Consider the following 27,859-nt stretch of genomic DNA (forward strand, 5'->3'; position numbering starts at 1 on the left):
AACGTTGATTTCCTGAAACTTTTAAAAATGTCATCTTATGAATAAAAAAAAATATGAGTTGGTATAAACAAAAGATTTATTATATTATCGTCACTTTTTCTTCGGACTTTAATTTAATCCACGACGGAATAATTTTGAAGACCTGAAAATATGTTCTATTCTTTCTATAAATTGATATATTGTTAAACATTTTAATGTTATGTTTTATTTAAAACAAGCAAAGAAATAGGGAAATTTTCCACATTTTTTGTGAAATTAACTTCTTCAGTGCTCAATTTCACTTCTGCAATTTTCACAAAAATTTCTCTCTCACCTAATGTAATTGATAAAAAACCTACAAAATTGTTCTGGCGGAGCAAATGACTTTATAACAGCAGACGGCCAATTACTCACTTTATCGTAAGGCGGTAAAAGTGGAAAACGTGATACTTCCTTCTCTTGTTTACAATGGACACGATTCTGGTTATTTAACCAATTAACATGCTTATGTTTCTTTTGATTTGCGCTCTTCTTACGCCAAAACACAACAATATACGTCACGACGGCGTAAAACAGGGTCTGTAGCGTTTTTGATACGAAGGCTCTGGGTCGAGGTTGCCCAATTCAGTTTTTTGTTTCATTTTGCCCCGTCTTTAATTTTTATATTACTACGATATTATTACAGCTTTTAAGGTGCATATTTTAATGTTTGAGGGTGTAGGCATACGTATTTTGAAAGAGATTCTCAAACTTAAATTTAGATTATTTTGGCGCCCCTACATAGTTAAAAAAACCCTAGGGAACAAGTCTTAACATCTGATTTTATATTGTCTGTAGAAGTAATTTGACACAATTTGGACATTTAAAACGCTTTACTAAAAAGAGCTCATTGGCGCATTAATATATTATCACGATTTCTGGCATTTTTGCAGACGTTAGCAACGTGATCAAACATAAGGTTGCCATCTTTCTTTAACCGTCGACCTTGTCACTCCGACCCTGATTACGATTACTTGACACAGTTGGTTTCGTTTACACTTCAAATAGATGAATACAACTATTTTCCCCGATACGACAGGTTTCTTGTAAGCTTGTATCCACGGGTGAATAAAATTGAAAATTTGCATTAAAAGCAAGAGAATTGTATTTACTGCGTGTAGAAAACTAAAAGTGAAAATTTACATTTTTTTAAAAAAATCAAAACAATAAATAAAACGGTTTCTATGGAAACAACTTCGTACCCAAGACATTATTATCACAAGCACAGCAACACACATACAGAAGACAAAATACGATTTTAGTTGAATTTTCAATATTTCGGATCGCCACCGTATGATCAAAACATCAAAATAAACAATGAGACGTGAATACAGTGAAAATCAAAATTAAATTTAACAACAGTATACTGTTGACACTAAAACAATACATCAGTAGTAAGAGTAAAAGTAGCTTTAAACACTGCTAAGGGTGAAAACACACGTGGTTATTATATTACAAACTACACAAAAGAAATATAATTCGATATATAATATATACAACTCTTTCAATATATGGATGAAGATAAAATAATTAAAATAGTCAAAATTCAAGCCGATAAGCCTTTCACATCAAGTTCACAATAATTTTCACATATAAGTGAAGGAAATAAAAAATAGAATCTGGTCGCTGACCAAATATAGTAACATATACATCCAGGTAAAATAAATTACATATTTCTAAAAGGTGAATAAAAACAAATCACGGTGCTAAAACGTGTAAAACATAAAAAAAGTAATTAAATGAATAAATAAATAATTACAGTCTACAGAGTGCTTCTATTTCGTGAGAAGGAAACCAAAATCTTCATCACTTTCGTTTTCTCAACAGCTGCCCATATCCCCATAAATGCTTTATAGACATTAACATAACTTAATCAAACCCAGGTTTCTTGGCGTGTGTTACCATACTAAAACCCAGGTTTCTTGAAGTGTGTTACCATACTAAAACCCAGGTTTCTTGAAGTGTGTTACCATACTAGTGTGTGTCTAAAGCATGACCTTTCGTTGATAGGGTTGTGTGAATTACATGCTTATACAAGTAAATGTGCGATGCGTCTTTGATCACGCAAGACAACAGTACCACTTATTAATTACCACGGTTAAGATATCACTCAGGGTGTGCATGACGTAATTTAAATCTATCTTTTAGGTTAGCTTTCAAACAGTAAACTTCACTTCATTGCTAACTGGCGAAGAAGCAGGGACAGCCGGCAAAAGAATTGGGATCAACTTTTGAAGATCCTGCGTGTCCAATAAAGCACATTTCCCTTCATAAAACGATTCAAGTTCTTTCATATCCTGTTTTTAAGAAAAAAGGCGAAAACAGAAGTAATTTTGAGATGAAATTAAAAGCAGATTTAAACTTCATATACATGAATTTCAAAGTATAGGACGTTTTATATCAGACAAATAAAATACAGTTTTTAAAGTTTTTCTTTAACAAGACCCAAGGTAGATTTTAATTACATCAACAGCGCAAACGACAGCTTGTATTGATTGTGTCTGACTAAAAGCATATATTTTTTTTCACAAGTGAAATATTTCCAGGTAAAACGAGCGGTGTTAATTAAAGAGTTGAACTCCTTTTAAAAGTTTTTTATCAGAATATGGACCTTAATATAATTACTGGGACTTAAAGGGCTGGTTCCCATAAGCAATGTAAACAAACAAACAAACAAACAAACAAACGAATACTACCTCACTATATTTATCTTCGAGAAGTTGAGTTGCTTCCTCGTACTGCTGAGCAAGTAGTTCAGTTTCTTTTCTTTGAAAATCTTGCATCTAAAATGAAAATAATATTCTAAAGAACTGAAGGCAGATCGAATACATTTTTTTACTTAAGATATTTTAGAAAAGACCCTTTCCTTGTTATTTTAAGGGGTGAAACTTTCGCGGCACCAGACTCACCGTGAATTTCAGGCGGAATTATTAAACAATATTTTAATTATAAAAATTCACGCAATGGGTTGTATTAAAGATATAGATAAAAACACATCAAGTGGCGTAATTATCAAATTTTCGATACATCCACTAAACGAATATTGGTGAAACGCAGAGTGTTCGTAATCTTTTTGCTCGCGCAGGTAAATTACCGTTCTCACAGTGAAAGTTTTTTTTCTTAAAGTATCATCATGTCTGCACTCTGAGGATCTTTCGCTTAAAACCAGGTTCAAATTCAATTCCTTTTTTTTATATATTAAAATATTTAACCTCAGGAGAAACCAACCTTCTGAATTTCTTTCACCGATTGGTCGATATGCTTCTTGTTATGCGCGCGTTTCTCCTTTTGAGCCTCGCTTTTGTCTTTGAACTTTCGAGTGAGTTCTTTAATTTCAGAACGATTGTATTTGTCTTGCTCCTTCTTTAAAGAAACCATCTCTCTACAAAAATAAATAAATAAATAAATACATAAATAAATAAATAGAATAAGATACATATTAAGTTGTTTAAAGTTGTAAAATCAATAAAGTCGACTAATTTTCGTGTGAAAAATTTCGCTCAAATAAGCCATACCTATTGTGACGCTCGAGCAGTCTTTTTCGGCTTGCCATTTCAATTTGTTGCATTACCTTTTTCAGCTCGGCGATTTTCTTGAAAAAAGAATTTTGCGTAATTAATGTTAAAGTTACTAATTTATTTCTTTACGAACTGGTAGGTAGGTTCTTTGGTAGGTAAAATTTTGTTAAAGAGACATACTTGACAATATTAACAAAAGAAAACAGTTAGCAGCATTCTTTGTTTATGTTGCATGGGGTAATTTCTCATAAACAAGCCATTTTATGCTGTTTTTACGGTTTTTTTGTGTACAGTACAGTTTTTCTACTTCGAGTCACTTCATGTATAGCTTAATTGAAGGATTACAAGTGACATAAACAGTATCAGGACCGTATCTTGAAAATACAGTGTGTAGGTAACGAGCTAAAACTACAACCAGCGTAAAGAGCAAATATACATCAAGGTGGAGAGCAGAAAGCACGAAGGTGGAGAGCAGAATAGCACGAAGGTAAGAGTAGAATAGCAGCAAGGTTAGCAGAATAGCACCAATAGGGAACAGAATAGCACCAGGATGGAGAGCAGAAGTAAACAAGCGAAAGAGCAGAATAAAACCACAGTGAAGAGCAGAATGCACCCTCAGGAGGGCACCTGATAAGATTTGCAAATATTTTCTAGGTACCTACATTTTTTTAACAAAAGTTTAAAATATACCATACATGTTGCAACTGTACACGCTTGTTTTTTAAAATGTGCAACTTTTAATTTGGGAAAGAAAAGGGAGCAGTTATGATTCAGAGAATATGTACGTCATACTCATCCCACAATATTTTTTTCATTTAAAACAAGTTTTGGGATATGAACACCAGAATCTTATCTTGCAATATTTAACGACATTTTTGCAGTAACGTATTCTTCAATAATTTATATGTTCATATTTCTTTAAAACCAGTACTAGCCAATATTGATAAAGAAATAATAAAAAAATATTGATAAATAAAAAACAACAACTGGGAAAGCCATTGCTATGGGTATACGTAAAAATAAGAACTGTAAAATTCAATTATTTGTTTTAATAAAGGCATAATTATTTTTTAGGTGTAATTAACGTCATCTTAACATTGATTAGTTTGGTTTGAGTATGGACATTAACACTGAAAGACAGAAACAGAATATAAGCACAAATAAAGAAGAAGAAACACACGAAAATGGAAAAAGAAAAAGCAAGATACGATCATTCTTCACTAGATTTCGAATTTCACGAACAAAAGAAAAGAAGCGCACACAAAGTGAATATGATATACGACCAACACAAGCAATGTGTAAAAGATACAGCATCGCGAACTGAACAATGATGTAAAATTCGAACACTTGTTTACCACTTTTGTCAACAATTTCTACCCAATCCCTAACACATAAATTGTTGAAATCTTCTTTCCTATTTTAAAAGAAGATTCTAGAAAACGATAAAAGTAAAGAGCTTTTTTAAAACTTCTCAACCCTAAAAAGCTGAAATAAATTTGGCGAAGGTAAACTTGTTTGTTTGTTAAAGCAGCCTCTTTTTCATAACATTTGGATACAAAATGACCACTCAACAATCATTCTGTATTCCAGTGTATTCCCGTCACTTTTCAAGTATATTTTTTCTTGTATATTTGTTATCTTTAACTTTGTCAGTCAATATTTTCAACTGGCCCCAATTTTTGGTCAATCTAAGTTTTGTTAGTAAGTCATGTGGTGAATCAAGATCTTTTTTAATTCCTGTTTTTTCCAGTATAAGTGGCAACCCATATACACCATTTCAATAAAGCTTCGAATTTTTTATCCGCTTAAATGTGAAGACAACAAAAGATTACAAAATACGTCACTTAAGGCTACCCCAAGACTATTTTACAAAATCAACTCTTAAACCTTTATATAAAAAAACTTGCAAAAAATCGGTTCCTGTAAATTCAGTCTAGATATCAAAAGACGTGCCCATTCCCTTCTGGTTATGAGATCACACCTATCAACTTACTGGTTCCACTTGTGATTTTGCAAGGTTCATCTGTTCTTCATAATACAACATGTACTGCTCTTTCACTTTACTTCTCTGTTCCATCGTCATTCGCTCAATCTAAAACAAGGCGGAACCAAGTAATGCACAGCATTTTTTCTGAAACCAACTTTTCTGAAAAACGCCTGGGGAATGCGGCGACATTCTTAACAACATCACCATCAAAAATGCTCGCAATATGGGAATTATCTCATTATCTTACTAACACTGATGTACAATATTTTAATATATTAGCTCTTGAAACAGGTGTTAAATTCTCTTCGAAGTGATGAAAATATTTCCATCTCATAAAAGACTTAAAGAAAATCTAATGGGGAATAAAATACCTCTTTATCGTGTTTATTGTTCAACTCGTCAATCTCTTTGCGACATTCGTTGTACGTTTCAGTGTATGTGCTAAAAAAAAACTAAGTTGTTTAGAAGGATAGTTATTAGCTTGTTCTTATCCATAATGGCTGCGCAAACGATGATTACATATTTGAGATATTGGGAGTAACGACTGTCAAATTGCTCAAATAGAAACGACTCCAAAGATGATGCACAATGGCAGTATAACGAACAAAATATCTACAAACTGTGCCTCATCGAAGAGGTGGCTGTACTTTACAAATTATCTACAATACAGGATATTAAAAAGTTAAATGTCCACACTCAAAACATTTCGAAACGCCAAACTGACGAATAATAGTAATCCTTGAAAAAGAATGGTTGTATAAAAATAAACAGGACATATTGGTGTGTCGGCTACATCAATTTAAAACCCCCGTCAACACTTACCTGTCTTTTTCTGAGCTTTTCAAAATTTTGCTATGCTTTTTCTGGAGGACTGATTTTTCTTTTTCCACAACAATTTTTAATTTCTTCGATTCGACTTCCAAATCTTTGTTGATTTTCGCTCGATCCTAAAATAACATTTTTATAAAATCTCCTCTAACGAATCTCTTAAAAAAAAACACGCATTAACTCAAGCGTTGCACAGCACTGATCTCTATCATGGTTTCTTGTGCGATCATAAGTTCGTTGTACAGCGCGCCCTGACCAAAAGTTGACTTTCACCTAAAAATTTCTAATAATGATGGACAGCGTAAAAATGTGTTTCCTACCTTCGCATGTTTTTGCAACAGCGTTTGCATTTCGGCGTCGTGCTTCTGTCGAATTTTTACATACAGCTAAAATATTTCAAAAATAGTATGTATTAACTAACGTTAAATAAAGACTGTCGAAAAAATATTGAACATGGTCAAGAAAGTACCTTATGTTCCATGAGCGTGCTAACATCTGGTGCGTTTAAATCAAGCATTTCTAGTAACAGAAGATTAACAATAAATAAAAGTTATTTTTCATTTTCTTTATCGTAGCAGAAATACTTCGAATTTCTATATGCAGCTAAAAAAATTCTATCACAGCATTAATTACTGCACACAGTTGTGACTGCGTCAATCTCGCGAGACAACAAAACGAAAATTGTACAATAACACATTATGTTGCTGCGCATGCTCCGGACAGCGAGTAATTTAAACAGGTCGTTCAACTTGAATATTTTATGTTTCATATTTAGAAATGTCGTCGGATTGTGCGTATTACTCACCGTCACGTATCTTGCTTAGTAATTCAGGAGCAGCACTGAAAGAACGTTGAATGGGTTCGTTTTCAGGAATTTTGACAGGTGGCACGGTCATGTTCCTTTTGTTACCTTTAAAGTCATTCTTTGGTATACTATCTAAAATATAAAATAGACAAAAATATTATGACAAGACTAATTTAAAAAAAAACACAACTGCGTATAGAAGACAGGTATAAAAGCATAGCATCTGAACGAGTTCAAAATATTTATTTTCACACATAACAAAAAACATTTGGCAATCCTTTTTTATGGCCAAAAACGTTTTAACAGCGTTTCGCATTTTCTATACTGAATTTAATGAATTTGGGGGTGTTTGTTTAATTTTTTTACGTATTTCCGAGATAGCACTCTTTATCGAAATTCACATAATCTATTCTATTTCCCCTTACTATTTAGTAACTGTGTTAAGTCAGTAAAATAAAGAATTTGTATAAAATTTTTGCCGATTTTTTTTCTCGCCAACGTTTTAGTCCAAAAGACATATTATTTGACAAAAAGATCTTTCAAAGATTTATATTTCTGAAATATTTCTATGCAACAGCCATTACGTGAAAGGTATGTATACATATATTTAAGTTTAAAATGAAAAAGTAAAAAACCCATACCCTTTTCCCCCTGAGATTTGAAAGCAGTGGAACCTTCAGCTATATATCTACAAACCTGATCTTTTAGTATCTTTTGTTGGGTTGTTCATAATAGCTGGGATAGATATAATACTTCCTCTTTTGTTAGGATTATGTAGTGGTACATTCAATTCTGGACCTGGTGGTTTTTCCTGAAGGAACACACAAAACTGTAAATAACAACTCTCACAGCAAAAGAACAAGAAAATATAGAGAACTAACTACTGAAAACATGAAGTTCTAAAATCTTAACATCTATAAGTTCTAGCAGAAGTAGAGGTACATTCGGTCCACCTGTGTGTTTTCTCCATTTTCTTTCACACCTTCTTCCATCTCAAGTTTTTTCAGCTGTTCAGTACGTTTTTCTTTTTCAGATAAGTATTTCATAGGGTTGGCCAAAGCATCTGCAAAGTCTAAACACATCAAGAAAACATTCTTTGTATAAACCCACTAAGGGCAACCAGGATTGCGTGTTCACACATACTTCTTTTAAAACAAACGAGGATTTACAAACCTGAAAAACTTTCTGGTACAAAATCTTTTGTTACTATGTCAACAAATAATGTTGGTAAACATAATGGCTGATATGCGTCGTTACGTAATTTGATGTGTCTGTAGCCTGTTGAAAACAAAATATGCATATTTAATATGTATAAAAACAGTTAGCAAGGGGTGTTGCCTCAAGCAACAATTTAAACCTTTACTAATACATTTTTACAAAAAATTTTAAGATGAGATGATAGAAAAACGTGGACAAGTCTTAAATCTAGTGCCGATAGCATGCTTTCGTAATCCGGCTTACAGTTTTTCAGTTTCGTCAAAAAAAAAAAACATAAGCAAGGCTTTATTTTAATTTGTTCATTTTGATGAAGAGTTAGAGCTTACTTATTGTAGTACAATGTCATTCATATCGGTTCCTCAGCTTAGGTAGCTTTGCATTAAAAACAGTGGTACAGACCTGGTGATAATCCGATGACAGGTAATATACGATGTCCTATCATCTTGCCATTGTCTTCATACGCTGCTATACGCAGTTCTGCAAGATGAGGTAGCACAACCTAAAACACAATGAGAAATGTTGTCACGCTATGTAAACGTATTTAGATCTTTATCAATACTGTATATCAATTTCTTTTGTAAATACTTTCTCATTAAGTCAACGTGAATTCAAAAATGAGTGGGTGGAATGGCTCATATGCTCTACACAAAATGCTTTGCCAAATTGGTTTCAAAAAAATAATAAAATCGTGATTGAATACCATACTTTAAATTTAAATGGTTCTTCATCGTATATCGGATTTAAGCCATTATTCGAAACCACTTTTGTTCTATATTTTCTTCTAACAGTATCAACAGGTAAACCGTAAACTTCAACTTCAACATAAGTACCACATCGTCTTTCTGAAAGACATTGTCCTGAAATAACCTAAAAAAGAACATCCTTACCTTTAAAATTGTGATATTGTGCTGTTTTTATGCAATGAATAATATAATCACCCTCCCCCTTATGCAAGGTTCTCCAGCAATCAAAAAAGCGCCAATGAAAACATAATACATTTTGGTTTACAGCGATCAGTTGATCATGCGATGGATAAGATGAAAAGATGGTATTAATTGAATACAAAAGTGATTATCCCGTAGTCTTTAAAGTATTTTAGACCTAAAGATCTTTAATCATACACAAAATTTTTTACTCACTCTGACATGAACGGTCCCAGCAATAATACCATCCACTGTGGACTCAACAAACGGATCAAATGTACGATCACTACGTCTCATGTGCTCTGGTTTCAGTAAATACCTAGTACATGACAAAAGTACAATATTTAAAAAAATAAATAAAAAAATTAGCAAAAAAGAAATTATAAACAAAAATATAATATTCACCCGCATCTTCCATTCATTTCAAATTTGCCAAGATTTAACATCATTGGCAAGTCTGTTAAAAAACAACAACAAAAAAACAGGTGTAAAATTAAAAATAATATAAATGGTATAAAAAGATAATAGACTTGTATCTTTACCTAATGTTTGGAAATTCAAAGCAGCAAATTGACAGCCTGCATTCCAAAACAATTGGGGATTATAGTTATCAGAACTAACTCGACTCCCTTTTGGATATATACGACTGGGTTGGAATTTATTGTAACTAGAAATTTTGTTAAGAAGAAACAAATACAAGATGGTCGAAAACAAATAAATTGTTATGTAAAAATATTCAGCTCTAATAAATTCAATAGGTTTTCTAATGTAACAAAATTCTTGTGTAGTGTCAACGTCAATTAAAACCACTTATGATTATTTTTCCTATTTTTTTTTATTATTTTTTTTTTCGGATTTTAATGGACCAGTTATTCACATAGAAAAGATACTTGACAAACTCCACTGGCTGTTCCTTTAATAAATTCATTGCTGCATTTTCACTAAAAGATGACATCTCATAAAATTTCTTGGCTTCTAAAAGAAACAAGGAATACTTACATTATAGTGCGAAATAATTTGGGCTTATTTGCGACTAAACATGTCAAAAGCTAATTTACAAACTATCAATTAATCTCTAACCATTTTTCTAAAATTTGAAAAAGTTTAAAAAGCAGTTCTAAATTTCAAGCCCCAAAAAATACCCAAACAAAGTTAAAAGAATAGACTGAAACATCAGATTTAATAAAAACAACGTACTTTCAGCTCTGTCAAATCCTCTGAAATGAACAGGTTGAAAATAATTGACTAGATCTGAAAGTTCTTGTTGAGCTTCAACTTCAGGCTGTTCTTCCTCCTGGTTATATTAATAATCAAGACGGTAAGAACAAAGTATCTCAAAATAAACAAACAAACAAACAAGCAAAGATAACCCTCTGATTCACAGCATATTATTTTATTTAATTTAAAATAGATCATTTTGATTAAGTTTACAACAAATTATGCAATTTAAATTTCTTTGCTAATGTTGAACATCAGCATTTGTCTAGTTCAGTCATTTACCGTAACTAATGCGGTTTTCTACCTAACATGCGAGTTTTAAAAGCACTGTAAAGAAGACGACTTACTGATAACATTAAAAATAACACAGTTATCCTAGGTAAATTATTGCAATAATAATAATAATAACCTCAGATTTAGGAACAACTTCTTTAACTTCAGTATCTTCAGGCAAGTCATCCAACACAGACATTTCCATGGGTGTATTCGGAGCTAAGATCTCAACAGATGGTTGTGCAACTAGTTCTGGATTTTGTGCAGACTTTACATCAGACACAGAAACCACTATAGTAAAAGATTAAGTATTTAATAGTGGAGATTTTGAGCTATGTTTGCATAATGCCAGTAAATACCTTAAGTCAACCCAGCCACGTACTTTTAAAGCTTTCTGTTAATTATTACAGCCTTTCTCATATAAATTTTTGCCAATATTTAATTTGCGTGCCTACTTTGCTAACACGACATTCGTATCTGCAATTTCCGATAAAACCGTGTCAAAGGGTGCAAATGAAACATTTTCTGTTTATCAGACATTAGGCACAAAACACTTGTCAACATAAAACACAAAGTATTTATTACCTTTCACAGCCCTCTTTTTGTTCTTGATTAATATTTTTCGTTTCAAGGCTTTCGGGCTTGGTAAAGGTGAACCTGGTTCAAGCTAAAAATTTATAAAAAATTAAAAAGTTAGTAATTCTGTATTTTAATACAATGGCAAAATGTGGTACTGTTGTAATTATTGTCAAATCAAACAATACAGGTTACGCAGGTCAATATATGCAGGTCAGATATTAGTTACCACTTACCGGAAATTCTTCCAAAGCTTTATTTAAAAGAAGATCACCAAGTATTTGCAAGCAATAACTCGCCATCTTCTGCTGCTGTTTCGCACTGTAAAAAGTTAACACAATTGTATGTCATCAAATATCTGAAAAAATACTAAGATATAAGTAGGTAATGTGTATAAAGAACTAATTTTTACTTACGAACAATGGTTTTCAAATGATAATATAACAGGGTATTCTGATGTTTTAAAAGCAGATTCAGCGATAGCCTCAACAACATCCTAACATGTAAATTAAAAGTAAAATACCCAGAACATACATGCATGCAAAATTATTTTTTTTAAATTTTTTTTTAAAACTATAGAAAAATAAGCTGTTCGAATTCTTATTGAGAAGAATGCCAAAATTCACCTTAAACGGTACTTCTGTACATAGCGTCATTCCATGCGTTATAACAGGCTCTTGTTCCTCTGTCTTGCCATCCCAACAGTCCAATTCAATACATCGGCAACCAGCTAACAACACCTGTCGATAAATTTCGACGGATGATTTACCTGTCAGTTGATGACCTAAAACGCGAAGTAATATTTTTTAAATTTTACTTTTTCAATGCAAGGATTTTAGACTAACATTCTATAAGCCAATTTGACAGAGACAATTTGATTAACGCAATAAAAAACTGGATAATTTAAGGAAAGCCCTAACACACCTGTTAAATAAGTATTATGTGACGAATTGATGAAATAATGAGCTATTGGGAAAGTTAGATCCTCGTGTATTTGCAATTTTCCTTGCAACAGTATAGGATTGTCAGAGCTCATCAAAAATCTTGTCAAGCCATCTATGGAGATATAACCTAAAAAAAAGAAAATTTCTCAATCGTAATTTTTATTGTTCTGTTTTATAGTATAATAAACATCTTATGATTTTTTTGCAACAACTAAATTACATATTGCCTATTAAATTTACATTGTTAGGTGCATATTCAAAGGTTTGCATCTATATCATGCTATGAAATTTTACAGCTACAAAAGTTTTCAGATTTTTCAATTTTTAATGAAAATCGCAAAATTAAATATCAGTAAGCAAAGCGAAAATCAAAACTGTGTGTGGAAAGAATGCGTCTTCAAGAAAATATAATAACTAGGGTTTTTTTTAAATCGTGAATTAAATATCTGCGAGATAAGAAATATTTTTTTCAGGAATACATTCTCATGCTTAATGCTTAGTAGAAAGGATAGATTCCCACTTTTAGTCTTTGGCATGACTTGGCTGAGGTTTAAACTACAGTAGAAGTGAACGCTCTACCACTAGGCTACTGAAACCTTTCCCTGTCCTCTTGGGACACATATTAGTGCGCATAATTATTTTGCAGATTCATTGAAAAAACTTTTTAAAAATCCTGTTTAACTTAGGTACTTTCAGCATGAAACATCTAACACAGAGAACACTTTTTAGCATCATAAGCTAAAAAAATCCTTATGTCTAAAAAAAAACTAAAAAAATAATTTAAAAAGTTTATGTATAATTAATTAAATATAATAAATTAAATATAATAATTAAATACTTATAAAATAATTTCTAGGTCAGAGAACCCATGCCTAGTTTGCTTAGTGCAAACAGGTTAGCCCCATACTTATAAGCGAGCATTTAATTTGGTGATTCTACATGAAAATTTGTTGTTGTTGTGAAGAACGTTTAAAATGTCCAACAATTTGGCTATTGTTTCGTAATTTTTTGTGTGCATGTCTTCGAAAACATAAAAACAATTTGGCATCTGATTATAGTATCAAAGAACATGTGAAGTAGCGTGTATTTTCTACAATAATACTCTCATCAATTGTAATTTCTTTATAAACAACTGCAATATAATGGTGCAATTTTTGCTTACATCGCACTTAAAGACCTTACAATAACCTTATTGGTCATGTAGACTAATCTATTACATGAGAAATACAATTCCATTTCTAGTTTCTAATTTGATTGGTAAGAAAAAAACATAATATCAGACACAACTAAACAATAACAATAAATAAAATCTTACCCTTATCAGCAAAATCTGTATTTGATTCATAACTATTTATAATAGCCTGAGCTCTTTCTATATTGTAATATGGATACAAAATCTCATTAAGTCGAGGATCACGTTGTCTATTGTTTAAAAAATCTACTAATTGTTCTAACGTTAGATATGGTTTCTTTTTTGCTCCCCTAAAAGTAAAAATAAATAAAAAAAAGTAAGATACAATATAATTGACAAATACAAAACAACAAATTTTTTTAACATTAAAGACGTTACAGTGATACTTGATAAAATGCAAAACATCGACATCGATAAGACTATAGCTTGGATATTCTGATATTGTACATAACAAGTCTTGTTTGGATCTGGTTTGCAGAAAAAAGATAACAGGCTAATGATTGCAGCTGTGTTTTGTTTTTTTATGATTGCCTGCACACATTATGCAGATATTTAGTATTATTGAAGATATTATTTTGGTTTGTCTGTTCAGTATTCATATTACTGTGAAAAGTTTATTATTTCTTGAACATGATAGTTTAGTAGGCGACGTTTCGGGAGACCCTTCTCCCATCATCGGTCAAAGTAAAATGATGTTGAGCATGTATTTATATAATTGCAGAGGATCGAAATTCATAAAAATTAACCAGTCAGAAACGAGCTGATAATTACAGTTAATTACAGTAATTAACATTTTCGGACCTAGATGTAGGTAACTACTTCTTCTGTAGGGCTGGTAACCAAATCTCAGGAAGTTGATACAAGATGCTGTTTATGTGTTTGTTACATGCTACACTGTTGATGGTTTCTTTAATCTTCTTGGCAGTTGTTCTGGATTCTCTGTAATTTATGGCATCAGCATTCCTACCCTTTGTACCAGGTACTAGCGAGATCCTTCGTCGAATTTTAAGGCAACACAAGATGAAATGCATTCTTAACTCTAAAGATACCCTAAGAAGCTCTTTGTCTAAACCAAAAGACAAAATAAACCTGGAAGAACAATGCAATGTTGTTTATGAAATCCCGTGTAAAGATTGTGATGCAGTGTACATAGGCGAAATAAAAAGAAAGTTTAAGCAACGATTACAAGAACATATGCGCGCTGGGAGAAACGGTGTAGCACGTAACAAACACATAAACAGCATCTTGTATCAACTTCCTGAGATTTGGTTACCAGCCCTACAGAAGAAGTAGTTACCTACATCTAGGTCCGAAAATGTTAATTACTGTAATTAACTGTAATTATCAGCTCGTTTCTGACTGGTTAATTTTTATGAATTTCGATCCTCTGCAATTATATAAATACATGCTCAACATCATTTTACTTTGCACGATGATGGGAGAAGGATCTCCCGAAACGTCGCCTACTAAACTATAATGTTCAAGAAATGATAAACTTTCCACAGTAACAAGTATTTAGTATAATTAATTTCATTTCTGAATATCTTAAGTCCCTTTGTTCCTTGCTCCTCAAGTTAATACACCTGTTAAACACCCAAAGGTCTTTCTTTAAGCAATAAAGGGCTTTGTCGCATTGAGTAACATGGAAGAAGTGGAGTTGAAAATGCACCATTTTAAAAAACTTACAATTCAGCAAAAACACCATCCAAATCTTGTCTAGTGACTAGTCTACTGTGAAATGCAACAAAGTTGTCAAAGGTGAAGTCTTTAACCTTGATTGTATCTTTCTATGAAAAATAAAGATATTTTTTAGACAAGGAAAAACTTTACTAAAACAAAAAGCCATGTTCTAATTATTTATCCCAGCAACTATAACACTAACCTTTCCAGATGCCAAGCCAACCGATTGAAGAGTTTCATAAGCACGCTTTTTATCTTCCTTGCTGCTAGCATAATTTTTGACTAACCTAAACATAATGCATATGGCAAATACATAATCTTAGAAAAAAATAAAATAAAATCCAAGACAGCAAACATTATTATTTTTAAGTCCTGACTAATGGATTAGGTAATGATCTATTTTTAAAAAATGTATTTACAATTTAGCTGGAACTTCACCATCCTTGTTTTTCTGTACATAAATTCTTGTATAACTAAAGAGAAGATATACCATTATCTTAAACTGCTACACAATAAAAGCTTATTTTAATAAGTTAAACCAAAGAGAAGAGAAACGGAGAATTAAGATTATGATAAAGGATAATTTTTCACCCAGTAAGGTGAATCATTTAGGCTTACATATTGTGACCTGCTATAAAATGTCTGTAAGCCTAAAATTTTACTCCAAAATTGATAAAAAGTAACTACTACCTGAAGTGGATTTAATTTCGCGGACAAGCGAAAAAAGGTAATTTTGAAGAAAATCAATTTTAAGCATAATTTGTAAATGCTCTACTTTATCTTCTCAAAACAACTATTTATGTAATATTTAACATTTACTTATGATTATACATCAAAAACATTTGCTTATCATGTACACAGGGAAAGTTTATTATGTAAACAAAGAAAAAATATCATAAAAAATTATGTCTGCTTTATTCTACCCTAATTTCCCGTGAAAATAATTTCATGGTAGGTCGAATTTTCATTGATTTTGTGTGGATTTAATTTTCTGTTTTTTTTGCGAAAACCGCAAAACTTTACCCACCTAATACACCTGTCTCTGAAAATTTAAGGCAGATGGTTTGAATGTAAGCCTAATTTATTCACCCTTATCCAAAAAACTTAAAAAAAAGTCAAAAAATTAAATGTCACACAATTTCTGAACATGTATGCATTACAGCCAGCACGCAATGGAAAAGATTTCTTGGTCACCGTTGTTTTTATTTTCATGTAACAAACTGTCTAACAAACTCATAATTTGGCATATAGCATTATGATATTACTTCTGACACACAAAAAACATACAGAATTTAATTTTTGAAGTATAAGGTGAATGGTTCCTGTTGGTTGCTGTTTACTTCCCAATCTATATAGGATAATAACTTTCAAAGTACTTTAATTAGCAACACAAATGTCTGTTACATATTCCACCTTTTTGCCAATAGCATACCAGCTTGTCTAACCATCTCAATATGTAATTATTTAAATGTTTTAGGTAAAATAACAATTTAAAAAACACTTACAAACGTTTCAAGCATTTTAAGGGACTTGCGTTGAGCTCGAGAAGATTGTTTGTACATTTAAATAAAGCGTTCGTCCATTCTTCAGCTTCAGATATGCTTGTAGCAACAAAATTTACAAAAGAAACATCAACCATGTTTGGGCCATAAACAATTGTGATTGTTCTTTCTTGTATACAGTTACTTTCTTGCTCGAAAGCACAAAATGTACGTATTGTTTCACGCGCTTTGTTATCCTAAAATAAAATTAAAATTGATTGGTATGCAGGAATTGATAGCACATCATTTTATAAATTGATGTGTGTTGGTATTTTATATACATTTTATGAATACATACATAAATTAAGAAAAAATCTCTATCTTCTCTGAGAGCTCAAAATAGTGTGGTAAGCACTTTTTAAAGGGAAAGCTTTTTGTTCATAAGAAGCATCATATTGATAGCTAGACATCACTACCTACAAATATAGTCATTATTAAATTGCTTAAAAAAAGACAGATAAACTTACAGTAGTTCTTGGTGCTTTTGCATATTGTCCAGTTCGAACATCTCGAATATGTACAAGTTCTAAAACTTCTGTATCCTATGCGAATAATTTTAATAACATGATTAGATACCTTTCCTGGAATAATATATCTGAAATTTATTTCAATTCAAGTCTGGTGCAAAGTTTGAATTTTGGCAACACTTATTTGATATTAAAAATTCTCCTCAAAAAATTCTTGCACTCCATAGAGGCCTAGAATGAGCTAAATTTTAACAACAGTACAATCGCTTAGCTTGTTCTAAGCAGTACAATTCAAGATATTTGATTTCTGTTTTTGAAACACAACAGTTGTGCCTCTTTCTAAAAGTAATTTACAGAACAGCCTTAGTTTTTGATAATTCTCCGAAGTTAGCAATGAAACTCATTTACGTTGGTTTGCGATGGAATAGCCATATATTTTTGTTCTTTTACTTCTTTTTTTTCATTATGTTTTCCTTTTATTCATTGTCTTTTTAATTTCAAAATAATTATCCTTAAATGAACATTTACCGCTCAACCTTTGACAATCAACTGCTCAATCATGACAGGTTAAAAATATTTACAACGCATACATTAATTACATTTTTTATTCTCTAATTTCTTTTTTCGCATTACGTATACAACTTCTAGATAATTTTCACAATATGACCATCTAATTTTAAAACTCAACTTCTGGAGATTTTTTGGAATGCTCATCTGATTTTAAAACTCACACATCTGAGTTAAACCACCTTAACCAAAGAAAATTTTTATTTATGCAAAAGTAAGATTACACTTGAAATCCACACACACCTGAAAATTGGGCAAGCTGTTTTCATACTTACATAATGAAAATTCTTAACAAATATTATGATCTTTTTCTTACCTTTGAGTAGTCTTCTGGTTTCCAATACAGAACATTTCCTTCAGGATCGACTTCAAGAATGTACACAGAGCAGCTGGCATCATTCTTTAAGAAAAGTAAATGTTGAATTATGAATCCGTGATACTCAAGTGGTTTAAATAAAAAAGATATAAAAAGGACACTGTAAAAATAACTAATACGCCAAAGATAAATAACACTTTAAATCAAGAAGGGTCAAAATTTGATATAGTTTAAAGTGTTTTTATTTATCTTTAATTTCAAAGATTTTGCCTGCAAGCAAATATATGCACTCCTTCTGTGTAAAAGCTTACTTTTTTTAAAATTTATAGATAGATATCGGACTATAGGGCACAATTTAAGGGCATTTCAAATTAGATTCAAAAACTTAAATAATCTTACTTATTGATGACATCTGCATAGCAATATTTTAAACTTTCCAAAACCAGGCATGTTTTGATCTGGATAATATTATGTTGCTAACATGTTGAGTGTACCAATTTCAAAAGTGTCTTAAAGAACATTTTTTGCTATCTGAAAGTCACAGAAGGCCAAAAAGACACTACATATTTATGACAGGAAACACTAAGACACAGTAATTTACCTTGTTGTCTGCTTAATGAAAATTATTATACCAATAGTGACATAGTGCTTATGAACATTTTAATAACAATCACATCACTTGGAACCTCTTCTATCATTGTAATATCAATGCATTCCAAATTTATGGGTGTCAGATTTTTCTCACTTTACAAACATTATTATGCATATTATGCCGATCATAACAAGGATTGCTTTACGATCAACATTTAACAGTAAAACTTAAAAATATAAGTACAGAACTATTATCACAAACTTAGAACTAGAAAAATAATTTTTTTGTATAAAAAATTGATTGCTTTAAACTCATCCTTTATCATGATGTTATTATGATCTAGTATTGTTTCAGTTTCTCCTTATAAATTATGCACAGACCTGACTAGCACAAAACATTTATACAAAAGTACTTTGTTTATTGAAACCAGAGTAGCAACAGATTTAAAACTTCATAATTTTAGGAGAGTTTAAAAGGTATTCGGGTCAATTATTTGGAGAAACACTAAAAACTTATAAAAAACATTCCATAATTTTAGAGATTTTGCTAAAATTTTAGGAGGAAAAAAAAAGGAAGAGGTTTTCCTTCTTGAATGTCAGAGAGGCTGTTCCTTTTGAATTGCAGTAATTATGTTAATATATTTTGTAAGCCCTGTTGCGAAAAAAAAAACATCTCAACTTTTTGTCACATAAAATTTAAAAAACAAAGTATGGATACCATATTTTGAATCTAAATTTTAGTTATAGGAAAGTTTACACTAAAAATGTTACGAAAAAAATACTTCATAACAATGTAGGTACAGTTTTCCTTGTTGACAGGTCATGTGACCTACAGGGTTAGAAATAAAAAAAATATTAAAAGAAATAATCTTTTTTCGCACCTGTATGGACGTTTAAAACAAACTGGTGTTAAAAATTAAAACTCAAATTCAAAACAATTACAGATAGAAATTACGGATAACTCGTGGCTGTTAAATTATAAAACATCAGCATTTGTATATGCAATTTCCAATGCTGAGCTGATATTCTGCAATGTGTATTAGTTGTGGCACAGTGCCAAGAAAAATATTAGAAATTTAAATTTCTTTATGCCCTGTATTTATTAAACCTTATTACCTTAAGTAATATACAAGATATAAGTAATATACAAGATATAAGTAATATACAAGATATAAGTAATATACAAGATATAAGTAATATACAAGATATAAGTAATATACAAGATATAAGTAATATACAAGATATAAGTAATATACAAGATATAAGCAATATACAAGATATAAGTAATATACAATATACCTGGTAAACGACTGTTCAATTTCAAAATTTATGATAAATTTCTTAACATCATTAGCATGCCAAATCTTATAAAGAGTATGTCAAACATATAACTTAATAAATTAAACACAAAACTTCTTCATCATGATATCCTTATCCATCTTAACTCATGTTAAACTTAGGAGGATTGTGAATATTTATTATAATGTTTATTTCTTTGTTAAAAATAATTTCTATTCTGTAATAGGGAAAGAAATTTATCGGCAATTTTTATTTTCCATAAAACAATAACTTTACTGAAAGGGAACCCAAAGTGTAAAATGATGTTGGACTTATATTATATCAATGCATAGATATTATTAAGGTGAATTGATTAACATAATTATTTTTGCTAAAATGACACTCGTTTGCTCTTCCCAGGCTTCTTATTTTTTTTTGCTGACGACTCAATAACTCGGTATCTGCCACTTGGTTTGCAATAAAAATTTATGGATAGCTTGTATAGGCCCCATATGTTTACTCACAAAATTTGATTGCAAACCGACATGCAGATCCTAAGGTATGAGAATGCAGCAAAAAATTAAGAGGCCTGGGACGTCATTTTGGCAAAAAAATAATTTCTATTTATTGATAAAGTTTAAGGCACATCCTTAACATTACTTGACATTACTTAAATATGACATCATGATAATGCAGTATAATAAAATTTGAAATTCTTTAAATGTGAATATCTTGAGAACGAAAAGAGCTTTATAAAAAATTTAAAAAGATTGTTACGGTAGGGAGACATGGGCAGTTAAGCAGGAAGATCTTGACCGTTTAGAAAGGAATGATATGAGAATGGTTAGGTGGATGTGTAATGCCAGTCTGAGAGACAGAAAGAGTTCAGATGAGCTAAGAAGCAGGCTAAGTCTCTCTAGAATTAAAGATGTTATCCAGATAAGAAGCTTGAATTGGCTAAGGGCACTTGGAAAGAATGGAGGAGAATAATTGGGTAAGAAAGTGTAGAAACTTGATAGTTCCTGGGGCAAAGCCCAGAGGCAGACCGAGAAAGACTTGGCAGGAGGTTATAAGGACAGACTTGATAGAGAGGAAGTTGAGTTTAGATCTAAGACAGTCTAGATCAGATTGGAAGAGGGTCATTAATATACCCCGTCCAACCCATGCTAGCATGGAAAACGGACGTTAAGCCGAGAATGATGATGATGATGATGATGTTACTCAACTTTTTAAGCTCTATAATATAAGTCCAACATAATTTTACACCTGAGGTTCCCTTTTATATTAATCAAATTATAGAAAAAATTTAAGTTTTACACTGTCGAAATAAACAAAAAGTAAGAACTACATATATTTTTTGGCACCAATCCAAAAATCATGTTTCATTACTGAAACGGAAGGACAACTTTAACTTGCTTATTTAAGATTGGTGTGATTTAAGAAATTTTCTAATTTTTTTGTAATACAATCCTCCCCCCTCCCCCAGGCTAACACTTCCCTTTCCTCAGCAAAACATCTCCTCAAAAGGCAGAGTCAAAACTGTCATTCCTAAAAGTTTCAATTATGGCCAAATTCATTTTCCCCTCCTAAACCAAACTGGGTGCCAAACTATATTTAAACAGTTGTACACTGTCTCATTGATAGTCACATTGTATGTAATGGTAATTAAAAAGCAAAAAGTAACAATTCTCAAACTGTATACTGGGTAATCTATGACTTCACTCAAGTAATCATAAGCAATACAGAAGATGAAAGATTGTTTGTTTTTCAATTAAAAGTAAAAAAAAATTTTTTAATAGGATTGTGCTTTTTCAAAAAAATAATATTCGAGTGAACATACTGTTTGAATGCTCTCTCTCACAAAGGAAGAAATTTAATTTCTAAAAGTTTTTTTTTGTTTTGCTTTATTAGGTATTAATGTCATCTATGTTAAAATTACAACTGTAACACTAATGAGCAACAGCTGTAATTGAAGACACATTTTTTCTGTAAATGTGTCTTTTAACCATTTTCAGCATTTATATTATCTTTTTTCACTTTTAAAAAAAAAAGCATTATGAGTCGGTAGCACATCAAAAGGAAATGTCTTATACATTATAAATGGAATTTTTAGCCAAATAAGAAGGTGTCAAAATCAAATGAAAAAAGCCATTCTTACCACAAATCAAAATATTCATAATTTAATAAAAAACCTTTACATTTACAATATTTCACTAAATAATGCAAGCTGTAGCAAACAGAATTTTTTAAAACAAGCCACAGTGAGAAATAAAGTTATTCACTATTGTTAGTGAGCCAACAAAAACTCCCCAATTTAGCCAAAAGATATTTCATAAAATAACCTTTTTAAAAGCAACACAATTTACCATTTTCTTGCTTAATTAAAAAAATCTGAGTTTTCATGCTTCCTTTCTTTAAAGGTTTAACATTCTTCTTTGAAACAATTTTTAACAATAGTTTTCACTATGATTTTTATTGTCTTTTTTTTAACCAGACAACTGACTTTCCATATGAAAACTTTATAAAAAAACCATGTAATTGTTCTGTTAAATCATTGGTAAATATATAAAATGAGGAGTTAAATACGTTTTCAGGCGCTACAACGAGCTACACTAAATGTCACCTTCCTCTTGCATTAGTGACTAGGAAATCATAAAAGTATCTTTAAATCTTAACAGTTCAAAAGCACACTATTCTGTACTTTTTTTGACCAGAGTTTAAGCACTTGGAAATAGGCTTTAACAAATTTCAAAGAAAAATTAAAGCATACAGAACTATTATTGTTGATGTCATCAAAATTTGAAAAATCAATTTTTTCACTCTCTCTTTTACATTGTTTGTCTGCCTATGTCGATTTTCCCATGGGCCTCGCAACTAGTATTTCATAATTAAACCCGACCGAAATTTGTGTTTCTGAAAAGGATTTTTTTATAGAGGATGTTCAAACTTAGTCTTATTTGTTAATTGGCTAAATACACAACACATCATTACAAAGATTGACGTGTATAGTTTAATTGAAATTAAAGTTTTTGCATTGCACTAACAACTTTGGGCAAAATAACTTAATAAATCAGTGGTTACGTCAGTGGTTTCATTCCTGCATAGAACCAAATTAGGGAATTTCCAAAAGCTTGATCAAACCACCAAACAGATGGGTTGATGTTGTCATCATAAGTCCTTTAACTGTTAGTATCTCCTTAGGAGTTTGTCAAAAGGATATGACAACACAGAAAATACTTTTTGAAAAAAGTTAATATATTTCAATGAAGTCATCAAAATATAGTTCTATAACTGCTTGCATCCCTAATCAAGTTGATTTTACCACTGGAGATTTTCTGTCTGTTTAAAATGGTAGCTTACAATTTTTAAGAAACCAGGGGGTTATTAAATAGAAGACTGCATTATAATCGCACCTATAATCATAGTATAACCCATCTAAATAAATTTCATTACTTCGAGCTAAGGGAAAGAATGCTCCAAATAGCAATGTGGGAAATATGTATGTCTGGAGGCTAACAACTTGTATACATATAATACGTTATCCATTACACGTTATTCCACATGGAAGTGGAAGAAAATTTGGTTTAAATGTAAAAATAATATTTTTTAGTATTAATCATAATTTTAATCATATATAATTTTGCTATTTCATCTGCAAAACCAGTGAACAATTATTAGCTCTTGTGGGTAAAAGTAAATCCAATTATAAGCAATGATCAGCTGCTAGTGGGAATAAAACTTAATGCTTGGATTTACCAAAAAAATGTTTTGATAAAAGACATTGCTAGATGATTTTTAGGAGATAATAATAAAAAAATCATTCTTTTAATTGTCAGATATACATGCTAGGTTAATTCAGCATTTCCCGAGAAACATTCAACAGCTATTTTCCATTTACAATTTATCAGGATTTTCTAACTTATTAAATTAATCTTTATTACAATACCCTTATACGTCTGTATTGTGAGTAGCGAGACGCACCAAGGCAGTTTAAAAAGGACGGGTGAACAAATGGATTTTCCCACGAGCCATTAACTAGTCGATCTCTAATGGCACTGTCATACACTTTTATTTAGGAGCTGTAAATGAATAAGATTTTGCTACAACTTTAGTCATTGTCTTATGTTATAGTGATTCTTTTTAAACATACATATTTTGTACAATGAATTTTTATAATTAGGAACATGGGTATGCTGTAAATTTCATCTTATCAAAATAAAAATGCCGGACAAAAAATAGATGAAAAGAAATCAGTGTCTTTTAGCATAACTAAAACAACTGTGTAATGACCGATTAAACATGCTAAAAGTGCCATAACATGAAACTGATTTCCTTATGCGAGTAATTGCTTTAATTGACCACAATGAGTCAATTTAATTTAATTGTTCAAAATAAACATTGTAATTCTATTTTGCTGAGATTGCAGCAGTCATAATTTATAAAGTTTTTGAAAGAATGTAAACAATATTTTCTCCTTTTTAAAAACATTTCAGACATGAATGATAATAAAATCTTCTTGAGTCCATAAATGACCTCTTAAAAAGCAATCAGATGCACAAACCCATTTACAATACATTACTTATCAAATTGATTTTTTTGTTTTCTATAATTTAAAAAATGTTGAAGCGTCAACATATTTAAACGTCTTCCTTTTTTTAAATTAAACAAACATAGAACAGCAGTTTTAAAAAAAAATAGCAGTTTTTTAAAGAAAATCATTTTTTTTTTCATAGATCCACAAAATATTCAACAGATGAAAGGAATTAAGTCTGGAAACAAAATGTTGAATATTTCTTTTGTAAAAAAATGAGCTTTTGTACTAATCTAAAAGGTTCCTGTCTGCATGTTTCGGTTTTTCTAAAGTTTACCTATCAAAACTCCACTTTATATAATTATAAAAAAGTTTAGAATTAGCACTAGAGATTCTAGTAAAAAAACGTTTGGGACTAACACTAATTCTATTACAAAAAGCTTTGTGAAAAGTTCCCTTATCTCACTTATTATATTCTCCTAATAATTTCTACAGTGCACAGAAACAGTACACACTTAATTCTTTACCAAAAACATTTACTTTTGAAACTTTAATTTTTGGATCTTGTAATGTTTTAAAGACTTATTATTATTCCAAATATAGGCACCATTAAACAAACTAATCAAAAAATTATGACCATTGTTAAAAATTTTTAATTTTGTGCTAAATGAAAGTGTTCGAGAACATTATTACATAACTATGACAACAATAACAACTAAGAATACACATAAACTAATTTTATCAAACTGAAACCTTTAATGTACTGTACACATCATAGAAAAAAAATAGAAAATAAATAACATTCATGTAGAAAATAAAGTTTTATTTATTTGATAGGCTGTAATTTTAGCTTTTAAACAAATAAAAATGTGATACCTTTTAATTCTACACAACCCTGTTTTAATTCTGTCTCGATAGATGTTTCCATGGCAACATAGTATTTTAAAATTGAAAAACAGTTATTTTTATGAATGATGTCTACTACTTTAGGCCTCCAGAAAACACTCTATATGTGCACTTTACTTCATAAATATATAAGAATATTTCTGGAAAACGTTACATATATATACTTAGACCTTTTTGAGAGATAAGTGGAGTATAATGACCATAAAATCGAGTTTCCCTAATGTGTGCAATAACAGAGAATCATAAAAAACACCCTACATGTAGCTATTCTATTTTTCCTGGTTAACTTTTTTAAAGGTTTGATTACATATTTAGGGAACTCTTTTTTCTAAAATCTTTGATATGGTTTGTTTTGCGAAATTAGATCTTTGTAAAAGTTGTAACTAACTGATTACAAGTAATGAATATTATTAATAAAAATGGGCATTTTCTAATAATTTTAAGGGACATTGGAGGTTTTATGTACATACACTATTTCTTTTTATGTATATATAAGGACAAATTTAATTAGACCATTTTAGAGATATTCTTTTTTCCTTGAAGATTCACAGAATGCATTGTTCTTAATAACAAATTTTTACTAAAAACATGAACATCACTGGTTCTTGGATTTTTAATTATTAAAACAAGAGGTTGTTAGCTTTTTAGTCTACCCTGTGGTGAATGTAAAAATTGGATGAGTCAAAGAAATATTCACTTCCTTGTCTTTTGGAAAGTAGAGTTGAGCATGAATGCTTGTCTTTAGCTGAACGAATTAGGTTTAATGAAGACACACAATTATATATAATTCAAACTTGTAACAACAAGTAAAGTTACTCTACCTGGATGGCTATAGTTTTAGGGACAGCATTCATAGCATACTTAACTTGTTAACAAAGAAAACATTTAAAATACATTGTTGGGTAGTCAGGTGGATTAAAAACTACAGGCAATTTTGTAACAAAAGCTTTAACTTGTAAACATTATAAGCTAGCTACCTAGTTGCTAGTACAAGAGAAACGATAATGAAAAATGGGAATTCAGGTGCACTGAAAACTAGTGGAAACTGGAAGAAATTTACGGTTGTGTATAATGTTCTTTGCTACATTACATGTTCTTGTCTTCGTGTTTTGTTGGTGGGTTAAGTATATAGACATCAAAGTTGGCAATTCCCATGTTAGGGATGCAAACCATTGCAAGCCAAAATAAAAGTAAAGTTTGTTAAAAGATTTTGTGTGTGGATAACTTCCAGCTTTGATTTTTTAGGCAAAAACAAAACAAAAAAACATAGAAAAGAAGTAAGAAAAAAAAAGTTAGCCGATCATTAAAAAGGAACAGATTCTATTATACTTCCAATATACAATACACTTACGTCATCCCATTTCAAAAATCTTCCACCATTTGATAACTTAGGAGGTACTGCAACCACTGGAAGCTTTTCTGTGACCGGGCCTGCACCCGCCATCTTGGTTGTTTTGCTTTGCTCTGTTTTTTTTCGAATATCGAGACCACGGTAGTTGGATAACTTTTGTTTTCGGATTCTCGTTTATGTAATCCCAAAAGAGAAAGTACGGTAATTTAATTGGCTGAAGAAAATCGGGAAAAAAAGCGTATTGGCAGGTGTATAGTTTTTATATTTTATTCTCCAAGGAAATATATAAAAGCTGATTATGTTATAACTGACTAAAGAATAATCCAGTTACTCAATGGAAAAATTGCTTTTTATTGCGCCAATCGTAATAATTAAAATACTTCTAATTGTTGTTTTTGCAAAGAAGCGAAATATGGTACAATAAATATTTATAGCTACATATAAAATTCAACTAAATAAAAAATGTTTGAAAGAAAAAGTTTTATTTTCTCAAGGAAAACGTTGCATTGGCGGGGAATCGAACCCCGGTCTCCCGCGTGGCAGGCGAGAATTCTACCACTGAACCACCAATGCTTGGTAAAATGAAAAGATTTAACCATTTTATCACATAACAAGAATTGGGGACAGTGTTAACAGTAACAAAATTTTCACTCGAGTTTAGATTTGCGCTTTTTTTATTCGATTTAGCGTGCATCAATTTTGGCGCACATCTTTTTGGAGGTAATTATAAAGAAAAAAATAATGTCCATAAAGAGATTTTATGCCTGTTGGACACATGTTGGCTCAAAGATTTGCGCGAACCAACACGGTTTATGGGTGCTATTATCAAAGTAATTTACGTGGAAAAATTTACATTACATTACTTTATATTTTTATTTGTTTTTTTTTTTACAATTTCGTGCAATCTAATTTTTGCACACTTAAAAAAAGGGCGTGCAGAAAAGATAGTTTCGCGTCACCGATTCACGCAGCTGCTCTTCCTGGATTCATCCTCAAATTCCCAGAGATTTTTGCTTTTTGATATTAGAGAGGAGAGGGCGAATAATATTTTTCGCTGTCAGCTCTCATAAAGTCAAAATCACTGTAAACGAGGGTGAACGTGAACGTAATTCGCACATTTTTTATATAAAA

At 30.9% G+C, this 27,859-nt stretch overlaps 1 protein-coding gene and 1 long non-coding RNA gene across 2 annotated transcripts; one reads left to right on the top strand and one right to left on the bottom strand.

Annotated features, from left to right (window-relative positions):
• Positions 1 to 1,105: 1,105 nt before the first annotated feature.
• On the bottom strand, positions 1,106 to 26,889 carry LOC130640865 (1-phosphatidylinositol 4,5-bisphosphate phosphodiesterase beta-1-like). Its single transcript, XM_057447446.1, has 34 exons — positions 26,729 to 26,889; positions 18,072 to 18,155; positions 17,189 to 17,263; positions 16,686 to 16,918; positions 15,600 to 15,653; positions 15,383 to 15,467; positions 15,187 to 15,287; positions 13,624 to 13,790; positions 12,289 to 12,435; positions 11,991 to 12,148; positions 11,781 to 11,860; positions 11,601 to 11,685; positions 11,374 to 11,455; positions 10,925 to 11,079; positions 10,495 to 10,591; positions 10,188 to 10,272; positions 9,840 to 9,964; positions 9,703 to 9,754; positions 9,514 to 9,616; positions 9,080 to 9,241; positions 8,774 to 8,873; positions 8,330 to 8,434; positions 8,110 to 8,228; positions 7,853 to 7,967; positions 7,157 to 7,288; positions 6,821 to 6,870; positions 6,672 to 6,737; positions 6,346 to 6,470; positions 5,895 to 5,964; positions 5,530 to 5,628; positions 3,534 to 3,610; positions 3,247 to 3,400; positions 2,715 to 2,801; positions 1,106 to 2,315 (listed from the first exon to the last, which is right to left on the bottom strand). Exons 1-34 carry the CDS (start codon positions 26,819 to 26,821, stop codon positions 2,175 to 2,177), a joined length of 3,663 nt encoding a protein of 1,220 aa, XP_057303429.1. The 5' UTR covers positions 26,822 to 26,889; the 3' UTR covers positions 1,106 to 2,174.
• LOC130640868 (uncharacterized) lies at positions 26,881 to 27,595 on the top strand. Its single transcript, XR_008982399.1, has 2 exons — positions 26,881 to 26,976; positions 27,223 to 27,595. It is a non-coding gene; the product is annotated as an uncharacterized LOC130640868 (long non-coding RNA).
• The last annotated feature ends 264 nt before the right edge of the window (positions 27,596 to 27,859 follow it).

The sequence above is a fragment of the Hydractinia symbiolongicarpus genome, chromosome 4 (assembly GCF_029227915.1).
Source record: "Hydractinia symbiolongicarpus strain clone_291-10 chromosome 4, HSymV2.1, whole genome shotgun sequence".
Lineage (NCBI taxonomy): Eukaryota > Metazoa > Cnidaria > Hydrozoa > Anthoathecata > Hydractiniidae > Hydractinia > Hydractinia symbiolongicarpus.